The 11,275-nt window shown below is 40.8% G+C and overlaps 1 protein-coding gene across 1 annotated transcript; it reads right to left on the reverse strand.

Moving 5' to 3' along the window:
- Positions 1–3,512: 3,512 nt before the first annotated feature.
- LOC110015039 (uncharacterized) lies at positions 3,513–10,234 on the reverse strand. The gene is made up of 5 exons (XM_020702848.3): positions 10,074–10,234; positions 7,198–8,129; positions 5,859–5,958; positions 3,800–3,941; positions 3,513–3,730 (listed from the first exon to the last, which is right to left on the reverse strand). Exons 1-5 carry the CDS (start codon positions 10,136–10,138, stop codon positions 3,635–3,637), a joined length of 1,335 nt encoding a protein of 444 aa, XP_020558507.1. The 5' UTR covers positions 10,139–10,234; the 3' UTR covers positions 3,513–3,634.
- Between the last annotated feature and the right edge of the window lie 1,041 nt (positions 10,235–11,275).

The following is an 11,275-nucleotide window of genomic DNA, read 5'->3' on the forward strand; positions in this document are numbered from 1 at the left end:
GTTCTGTCATGTACTGACTCCCTTCTCAAAGGATCAGTAAAGTTGTTCCAAGGGAAAATACTCGGGACGACACCACTCTTCAGGCGACGAACGACGCAGCCGCACCACAATCCCGGAGCGAAGTTAGTAAGTGCCGGCAGCAGAGGGTGCTACCTGTGTTTACATTAAAACTATGCCCTTCTTCTCTTCGGATCGCCTATATCCATTTGGGTTTCAGGTTTGGATCCACAGGAAAATAATGAAATGAAAGGTAAGGCTGTTTTTGGTTGGAAGACGAACAGCCTGGAACGCAACAGAGACTGCAACTCTTCCACTCTGCCATTTTTCATATCTGCTGCTACGCTAACAGGAAGTTGTTTTACACGTCATTGACGTATTTCCGGTCGAAAAATGCGGAAATGTGAAAAAGGTCTATTCCAGGTCATCCAACTTTTCCTTCATCTTTTTCTGATCTTTCATTAAATCACACAGCACACGATTCGCTTCACGGCTCCAGACTTCCATCTCTTCCACCCGCCCCGCAGCTGCGTTTATCTTTTCTTGTTGTTCGTTTATCTCTGTTGATATTTTGGAAAATTTCTGATTGATGTCCTCCCTGAATTTGGATAATTGGTCGCTCATTTGAGCCGTGATGTCATCTTTGAATGTTTTCAAGTCAGCCTTCATGTCGCTATGTAAACTCTGGATTTGTTTGCTAATGCTGTTTAGGCTGCTCTGAAAGAGCCATGTCAGCTTCTGGTGCTAGCATGCCTTCCTTCGCGTTGTCCTTGTCTTCTTTGCTCTGTGTGGTTGGGTTCTTCTTCTTTTTGGAAAGGCCCCCGCTCATATTCTTACTTTCTAATCCTTGTACTGTCGTGCTCCTCGAGTTTTTGGCAGAGTTTATTCTTATTTTGGAGTTGGTTAGTGGGAGCTGTCTTTTCACGTCTCCATGTGCTGCCGGACCCAAGTTCTTATTTTCATCAAGACCAGGATGACAATGAATTACCTCCTCTTGAACCCAGAAAAAACTGAGGTCATTGTACTAGGTCCTAAAAACCTCAGAGATGCTCTGTCTGCTCAGATAGTCTCCCTGGATGGCATAAGTATAGCCCCCAATTCCACAGTTAGAAACCTTGGGGTTTTATTTGACCAGGATTTATCATTTAAGGCTCACATATCTCAGGCGTGCAGAACTGCCTTTTTTCACCTGTGGAATATTGCTAAGATCAGAAATCTACTTTCTAAGAGTGATGCTGAAAAACTCATCCATGCATTTGTTACGTCGAGGCTGGATTACTGTAACTCCTTGTTAGCAGCGTGTCCTAAGAGTTCCTTAAGAAGTCTCCAGCTTGTTCAGAACGCAGCTCTGATAAAGGCGGTTTAAATTGTATTGATTTCACTTCGCTTAATCATACACTCAAGGTAATCTGGATTAAGAAATATTTCAATAACCCCACATCTATCTGGAACTTTATTCCACATTTTGTATTCTCAAAGTTAGGAGGCCTTAACTTCCTGCTATGCTGTAACTATAGTATTCCAAAAATCCCTTTGAAACTATCAAATTTTCATCAACAGGTTCTCTTAGCCTGGGCTCTGATCTACAAACACAACTTTTCTCCACAGAGTTGTATTATTTGGAATAACTGTAATATTGTCTGTAAGAGGAAAACCCTGTATTTAAATAATTGGTTTAATAATGGTATAATTTTCCTCAATCAATTATTCAAAGAACCTGGATTATTATATAACTACTCAGAATTCACAATGCAGTATAAAATACCAAGAACTCCCAAATAATTTGCAGTAGTGTTTGATGCCGTCCCGTCTGGGCTTTGCATGTTATTCAGGGGTTTCTACAGCGCTCATCCTCTGACTCTTCATCCTCCTGAGGTGCTCAAATCTCCTCTGGGGAGTTTCTGCTTCACTTCCGCTAAACAGTTGAACTCAAAATCAGAGCTTTGTTCCAAGATCATTTAGTTTCTGTTCCATCGGCTACCTTTTATTGGGCTCATTTCACCTCGAACATTGAATGGAAAAAAGTCTGGTCTTTACCACAAAAATACTTCTTAACAAATAAAGTCAAAGAAATCTCTTTTAAACTTCTACACAGATTTTATCCAGTAAAGCATTACTTAACTAAATTTAAGGCTGACATAAACACCAGTTGTACTTTTTGCCAGAAACAACCTGAAACCTGCTCTCATTTATTCTGGTCTTGTGAATTTACATACAGATTTTGGAAAAACATTCACAAATTTATCACAGATTCTATTTTTGCTGACATACAACTTTATTATAAAAACATACTTTTTGGTTTTCATAGCTTTGATGTCAAAGACCGTGATGCTTTCTTTTGTAATAACATGTTATTATTTATGACTAAATTTCATATACACAAAAGAAAATTTTCCAATAAAAAACCTGATTTCTTTGTGTTCAAACTGGAACTGCAGCGTTATTTAAACTTAATTTCTGCTTCAAAGAATACAAAAGCTCAAAAAACAATTAGCATTTGTAATTCTTTTGGACTGCTGACATAGATTTACTCTCGCATTTTCTATTTTTATTTTTTTGTTTCATTTTATTTTTTATTCCCTTTTGTGTTTGTTATTATAATTAGAATTTTTTAAAGAATGTAACACGTTTGTTCTGTATTCAGAATTCTATTGTACATATTGTACATTCTATTGTGCATAATTGTTGTATTTTCTTGTTTTGTATGTTGCAATTGTTCAATAAAAAATAAAAAAAGATTGTTAGCTGGAACTAGCAGAAGAGATCACATCACTCCTGTGTTAGTTTCACTTCACTGGATCCCAGTTGATTCCAGAATCAAGTTCAAGATCCTCCTGTTAACCTATAAGGCCTTACATGGAATGGCCCCGTCCTATATTAAGGACCTCATAGTCCCTTACCATCCAATCAGAACACTTCGCTCGCAAAATGCAGGACTGCTTGTGGTTCCTAGAATTAGTAAAAGTACGGTTGGAGGTAGAGCGTTTAGCCACCAAGCCCCTGTCTTATGGAATAAACTCCCAGCTCATGGAAGAGAGGCCGACTCAGTTTCTACATTCAAAGTTAGACTGAAAACATTCCTCTGTGGACAGGCTTATTGTCAGACTAGTTAGTATTCAGAGATTATTTAACTTAATGTTTTTATTAAACGAAATAACAATAACATTAAGTTGTTAGTAGGCTGTTAGAAGTTGAAGCTGGGGTAACTATGGTTCTGTCCTCTTTTCTCATCTACTTCTACCCTTCCTCTCCTCTATTCTTGATCATTATTCATCATTTAGTTCTCCATGCCTCTGTTTGGTGCAGTGATTCATGTACTGTCCCCCTTTCCCCCCCTGGGGAGTGGGAGTACTTCCAGATTCCAGTTGGCTCCTCCGTGCTCCTGTTCCTGACCGTGTACCTCGTCTGTGGCTCGTCTCGCGCCCCCAGACGTCCCCCAACTCCACTATTTGTCTAAAAGTACCCCCCCCACACACACATTTAGCAAGAACAAGGTAATTTTTCATTATGTCCCGATGCTTGTATCCTAACTGATGAACCACTGATGAAGGTTTCAGTAGCAGAGATGGGATGCTTCGCACTGTTTTTGATCCCAAGAGCTTGAACGTTGACCAGTCCTGAGGAGAACTGCAACAGCTTAGTGGTCATCAGCTGACCCATCAGTAGAACAGTTCTGTTCTGACCAAACATTGAAAACCGAGGAGAACTTGGTCAGGGGGAAGATGTTTGAGCCCTGGAGAGAAGCAGACTGTCAGTCAAAAACCTCCATCAAACTGTTGCTGGGAGTTGGTTACAGACATACCTCACAACAACACCGAACAGAGGGGCACGTCTTCAGAAAGCTGCAGGATCTCAGGCTTCCTAAACTGGTCTGACCATTGGCAGGGGGTTGGCTTTTTGAAGGAAGCCGATCGAGACTGCGGGTTCGACTCCTGCTCAGTCTGCTGGAGGATGAAAAGTAAAGGGAGTTTGTCTCTGGAACTAAAGAAAGCTGGTTTTTATGTGCAATACATGGATTAGCAACCACTAAAAACAAAGTAATTCTGTACATTTGAGAGGAATCTCTATCAGAAAATCTTTATAAAAATGTCTGCCAAAATTGGATACCTGGTTGAGAATGTCCATAAATTTAAAAATGAGTATTTTTCTGAAGAAAGAGTGAAGAAAAGTAAAGATTTAATTTAGAGACACAGAGGAGTACGGTCCCTGCCGCTCAGAAGAGGCGTGTCATGCAAAGACAGAGACTGGAAGGGCACAAAAACAGCTAAACGTGAGCCGCGGTTACTTCAGGTCCTCATTGTGATGCACACCAGCAAAAGCAGTTATTGGTGGAAAGTCAGCTGAGCGATGAGAGGAGCAATTACACCTGAAGAACACCAAACAGCACAAAGTTACAGAGGGCAAAAAAGTATTCAGTCAGTCACCAACTGAGTCAGTTCTCCCACTTACAAAGATGAGACAGACCTGTCATTTTTATTATAGATCACTTCGACTGTGAGAGACCAAACGAGGAAAGACCCCCGGAAATCACACTGTAGGACTTTCAATGAAATACTTGGTGAATTCCTCTGTAAAATAAGTATTTGGTCACAAACCTGTAACTTTTTCTTCAAAAGGCTCATTTTTTCATGCATTACCTGTATTAATGGCTCCTGTTTGAACTGGTTTCTATATAAAGACACCTGTCCACAACCTCAGACAGTCACCCTTTAAACTCTACTATGGAGACCAAAGAGCTGTCTAAGGACACCAGAAACCAAATAGTTGACCTGCACCAGGCTAGAAGACTGAATCTGCAACAGGAAAGCATCTTGGTGTGAAGAAATCACCTGTGGGAGCAATTATTCGAAAATGGAAGACGAGACCACTGAGAATCTCCCTCCATCTGGGCTCCCCCCAAGACCTCACCCTGTGGGGTCAGAATGATCACAAGAACAGTGAGTAAAAATCCCAGAACCACATGGAGGACCTAGTGAATGACCTGCAGAGAGCTGGGACCAAAGTAACAAACCATCAGTAACACACTACACCACCAGGGACTCAAACCCTGCAGGGCCAGACGTGTCCCCCTGCTAAAGCCAGTACATGTGCAGGCCCGTCTAAAGTCTGCTAGAGAGCATTTGGAGGATCCAGAAGAGGATACCTGCATGCTGTTCTACTTAATACTTCACACAGTATTACCACACAAAGTATTAAGTAATCTTAATGTGTAGTTTTTGAGTAATTTATAACTCAAATGTTATTAAAACAATTAATATTAAAATACATTTGCAGATGTGATCTTTGAATAAAACCCGATTCTCAAATAGGTAAATTACCATTCTGTCATAGTACTATTTAGAAAGTATGAAGTGGTTTTACTGAATAGTTTCTGAGTAAGCCACTATTGAATTCTCATATTCAATGACTGAAACTGAAATCCCCTTGAGTTTGACTGTGAATAATCTGCTTCTCACAAACCCACAAAATGGCGTTTTTGGTGTTTTTAACGTGTTCTTGTTGCATTTTTCTTATGATGGAGGATGTATATAAAGAAAATTAGGCTTAAAACCGCATTCCTGAGTATTTCTTTATTCCGATTATTGTGAGTCAGGGGCAGACAATAAAAGTGTTGGGAAAATCAAACTACAACAATTTGAATGAAAAAATACTCAGAAGGGCAATTTATAGCTTAATTTCCTTAATCTATGTCCTCCATCATCAGAAAATGGTTCCCAGAACATGTTAGAAACAGCATGTTCATCAGAGTGAGTCTTCAATCAGTGATGAACTTCTGCTAGTGTTGTGTAGTTGAAACAGTCGATCCTTCTGTTGCCTCAAATGAAGCCCCTCTGGTTCATGCTCATGACTTAAAGACTCACTGTTCCGAAGGTGAAGCATCCTCTGTGTGGAACTCTGATCTCAGGGATTTTCCAGCAGATCCGTCCCTGATGGCCACAGCAGGAGGAGTTTGGTTACATCCTGTGAACCAGAAAGTAGATGTCATTGCTTTTAGGTATCAGCTGTCTGATCAGGGTCTCTCTGACTTTAGTTCAAAGCTTTTGAAAAACGTATACCTGCGTGCGGTTTTATGCTCAAACCGTTGATAACTTGTTTTGAGGCATTTCCATCACACAAATGCACAATACTTTATCAAAATTCTAGAAATGTTGAATAACACAATAGCACAGTTTCCATTCAATCTTAATGATGTGAATAAACACAAACTAAATCATGCCACAAGTCATTCAGAAACACGGTGACGGATGTAAACAATACTTTGATTGACAGCAGATACATTTAAATTTCCGTCACTAGCGCTCATCATCGTCTATCAAAGGAGATGTTGCCGTCTTCTTCAGGCCGTGGAGCGGGGAGCTCCTTAGATGTGGGAGGGGCTACGGATGAAGCCATTTTGGGAAATGGTGGTTGGTGATTTTCCAGAGGAGCTGTGGATCAAACAATTCCACACGACACGCTCAACTTTGGATGAGCTGTGGGACGTCTGGTGGCGCCCGCTGTGCAGTGAGGAGCCAGTTCCTACCAAGAGCACAATCCCATCACTATCCACCTGACTTATCTCGTTCTTTTTCTTTCCTGTCCAACAGCTGAGCAGACAGATGAGAGCTGAAGGTCAAATCTACCAAACTCAGAAAATGTAAACCTAAGTGGTTCAGCAAAACTTGCAAACTGCCCTGAAGGTTAATTTGATCAGACTATGAACAAACTTGCATTTGTGTGTAGCTTCCTTTTCCAGCCCAAACCCTCGTGATTCCAATGTGTCGGTGAAATGTGGTAAAAATCTAGTTCCTGTTGGCTTCAGTATTGTTCTCATTATGTTATTAAACATTTCCTCATAAAAGCTAAACATGTAGATTTGAATTCACAGCTTTTCTGTGCCCAGCAGTCCCTGCTCACTTTCTGGACAGGCATGATAAGTCCATGTACAGTTTAGTTTAATACTTTAATTCATGAAGAAGTCATGGATTTATTATAATTAGCTTCTTCCAAAGATCCATTGTGTTAGAAACTGTGACGACGTTTTGGAGTAGCGTTCTACTCATGACTACACTTCTCTTATGTTCAGCCTGTCATGTTGCTTGGATGCTGACATTTTACCAAATACTTGAACATATTCCCTTCTCCTGAGAAATGAGTGTTCAGACAGTTGTCCTGATGGAAAAACACCAATGTTATGCGTACAGATATGCTTTTTCTGACCTTTCATCTCCAAACTCGTTGCTGATGAGGAGGTCCTGGAGGGAGGATTTACTAAATAGGGGACCTTCTCTGTGCGCTCTGGCCCACTTCTAAGTTGTCTGTGGACCCTTTGATTAGAAGGGGGTCCTTGTCTCTCTTGGTTGTGGTCCAGGTCCTTTCCCTGCTTCCTTAGATTGGCCGTGTTCCTCTGTGGCATCACAGACATTATAGAAGAACTGGATAAAGAAAATGGGTGTTTGAATGAGAGAGAACATAAAACAGACTGTTGAAGCGGTGGAGCCTCGCTGCAGAAGGACTCAGAGCCTGTTGGTGGGTCTGTGGTTAGAGGAGATTGTGAGACAAACTGCTGATTTCTCTGACTTTGTCTCACTTGTGCACACGATTTATGGCATGATTTTTCCCCTTTCCTTCCTGTGTTTGAAGGTGCCACAAAGCCAATGTAGGTTTCTCTGAGGGGCTCTGTCCGCAGCCTTAGTTGCTTCCTGTTTAGGCTCCTTTCCCTCTCTTCAATCACAGGAGGGTGTTCATTATGGCTCAGGTTTAGTATTACTCCTCCCCCTGACTCTCTCTCGCCAGGGTGAATCCTACCCAGGTCCCTCATCACTGTTTGTCCTCTGAGCTTCCCAACAGCAGTAGACTTCAGCTGTCTTTGCTCCAGTGCTGCAGTCGCTTTCATATACTGTAAGTCCGGTCTGGACACCAGAACTCCAGGTCTCTGCTGCATTTCCTGTCTCCTTTGGCTCCAACGCTCCAAATAACGAGTCTCCGCCTCTCTTTCTGTTTCATCTTCAAACCGTAGGTGACGATTAGTAGATGAGACCACATGTTGTCTTGTTGACCCTGCAACTGATCCAAAGGTGTTGAAGTTCCTCAGCCGTTCTGACAGCACGACCACGTCTGGCTGCTCCTGTTGTTGGCTCCTGACATCAGATCTGAACAAAGGATGGAAGAGTATCAAGAAAAAAGGTCAATTAAGGCCTTTTTGGGAGACTTCTATATTTACTCATTTCAATCTCATTAAACATTTCTGTCTGCTAAAACCCAAACCACTTGAATCAGAGGTTCATGTAGATCAGTGTTTTTCAACCTTTTCTGAGCCACGGCACACTTTATCCTTGACAAAAATCCCCCAGCACACCAGCATCCAAAAATTAAAAAAGGAGAAACTCATAGTTTGTATTGATCTACAGTTCCTCCATGATCTCATGTGCATTTTTCTGATAATTGTGGCAGAAAAAGCTGGAAGTTGCAGCTGTTTTTTCTAAAATTGTAATAAAAGTTAAGTTAGTTTTCAGTAATAATTTTCAACTAAATTATTTGAACTTTTACCCTGGTAAAAGGGTTTTACCCTTCAGTTTATTAACATATAATTCTAGCTAACCTCACAAAAAACAAATACATTCTTTCTAAATAGTGATATTTTTTTTAATATTTATTTCAATGTTGGTGCAAAGGCAACTGTAATTTTTGAACAATTATATGATCACAAAATGTTTGACAAATGTAACACAAATAACTAACATTATATTTATGTTTTCTCTAGCTACACAAAAAGTGAACATGTTGAAGTTTTATTAGTTTTTCTTTTGTCTTAATCAAAGATGAAGTCTTTGAAAACTTTAACAAAAATGTTTCATTTCTTTTTAGACGATTAATTTGTTTTAATTTAGTTTAATTGTGTCTGTTGGCCACTTCACCTTAATCCTGTTTCTAAAATGTTGTTATTACTTCTTCTTAAGTTTAACATCTAAAATAATCCAGACATTATTAACCCTTGTGCTATCTTAGATGACCCCCCCCCTTCCATTGACGTGTTCTCCCTACCATGACAAAGGTGGATAAAGGTGGAAAGATTTCATGTAATCCATGGACACCAGTGAAGGTCACAAATCATTGAAGAAAAAAGGTTCAGAGCTCTGTCTAGTGGGTCTAGATGACCCAACTCCCAATGAAAGTGCCTAGGATAGGATAGAACAAGGGTTACAAAAGTGTTTCAGTTAGAAAGATGACTTGGACCAAACTCTGGGAAGTTTGGCTGTTAATAAACACAAACCTTGAAGGAGAACTAAACTGTTGACCTCTGATTTCATCAAGAAGATTTTAAAACTGTTTGATGTGTGTTCTTGTGGTTTCAAGACGTTTAACAGGGAAGACTCATTGTACGCTGAGACGCTGTCACTTTAACCCAATGCTTTGGGCTTTAAGTAACATTTCTCAACATTCATGGTAAACTACATGGAATTACACTTTAATGACAAGAACCAAAAAGCAATGAAAACGCTACATAAATATTTGCTTTGCATCTTAGAGAACAATAAGCATGATTTAGAATATCATGACTTATTTTGAGCTGCACGGTGGCGCAGTGGTTAGCGCTCTTGCCTCACAGCAAGAAGCCCCTGGTTCAAGTCCTGTCTGGGGGACCTGTAACAGAGCATCAATGCAGGACCTTGCATTTTTCCCCAGCTTCCTCCCACCGTCCAGAACTCTAAATTAAGTGTGATTGTGGACTGATGACCTGTCCAGGATTCCCAGTGAGCCCGAAAGGGACCAAACGGATTAGAAGATGAATGACTCATTTTGAACTTCTAACATTTCTGCTTTCGTGCAGTTCAGCAACTCAAGAGTTTCCTGCTCAGGCTACTGTTTGAAAACAGCCCAGTACTCTACAAGACATCTGCAACTCATCATAAAAACGAGACATCGTTGTGTAGCTTAGCGGTACTTCTGTATTATTGTTGTATTTAGTTAGTGACAACCATCAGTGGCACAGACCCAAGAACCACAAAGCTTCACGTGGTAAACCTGTCTGTCACACTGTTGTTACAGGAGCTGTTGGCGTGCACACAGCAGGCGCATCTTGTGTTTTTACTTACGTCATGAGGGCATCGGGGGCCAGTAGGGTGTGGTCTCCTCTCAAAGGAAAACAACGGCGCCTCATGGGTACTTCGCTCTAACACTACAATGACTCGATGATGAGACACAACAAACGCACAAACATTGACACGTGTGGTGGGGGGTGCTCCTATGGGTTGGTGTAAGAGGGGATTACACTGAGTGAGTTGTGTGAACCAATTAAGCTTTAGAGGCTTGAAAATGTCTGCATCAGCAAACTGTGTGTATGTGTGGAGGATAGCTGGGGCTGTCTGAGTTCTAATTTAGTTTTCTAATGTTCCTCTAATGTTTGTAGAGGGAAACTTAGCCACAGGGACAGACGGTATCCAGCTACTTTTGCTGCAGTGCATTTCACTGTGGTGCCTCTGGTTGCAGGTCTACACATCATAACTTTTTAGTAGCAGCTGCCACTGCTTCCCAGAATCCTTTGCTGTTGTCACGCTACACCCTCTAATGAGCTTTTCCCGTACAGGCAATGGGAGCAACAACGGGTCATTTCTGTTCAATCTACGGGAAAATATTCATCCCTGACATTCCATGGAAAAATGTTTGGACACTGCATCGTCGTATACATGGAATCTATCAGTACTTGTTAAGACTTGATTAAATTCAAAATTTCAGATGAAATTCTATAACATATAACTGACGTTTGAACAGAAAATTGGCTAATACTGTCTTCATTATATTTTGTAAGTTTCACATTCAAAAATCTAAATTTTCTTCATCACAACCCCCCCCCCCCCCATAATTATTAAGGAGGTAGAATCGTATTTACTTCCTATTCCTCAGAGTTTAAACAAAAAAAACACAAACATACGTGAACGTTGTCTGTTTTTGAACATTTGTATTATATTGTGATGTATGTTTAGTAATGCATGTGTGGACCACTGGCATGTTCATTATGACCCGCAGCAGCATCACTGACTGCAAGGACCATTTTGCTCTCACAGTTGGAACGATTCCAGCATCTTTCAGCGAAAACTTGACTACCGCCACACACTTCAAAAGTCACCAAAATGTGCACACACCTAGGATAAATTGAAAATGAATTTTCTGCAAAGTGAACAACCCCCCCCCCCCGACGATGACATCACAGCGAGTGATACCATTAAAAACATGAATGGACCGAAAATCGCTTATGGGGCCGCAAAATATCCTAAGGAAGTTTTGAAGTCATTATGGG

The sequence above is a fragment of the Oryzias latipes genome, chromosome 4 (assembly GCF_053564925.1).
Source record: "Oryzias latipes strain Hd-rR chromosome 4, Olatipes_Hd-rR_3.1".
NCBI classification, from domain to species: Eukaryota; Metazoa; Chordata; class Actinopteri; order Beloniformes; family Adrianichthyidae; genus Oryzias; species Oryzias latipes.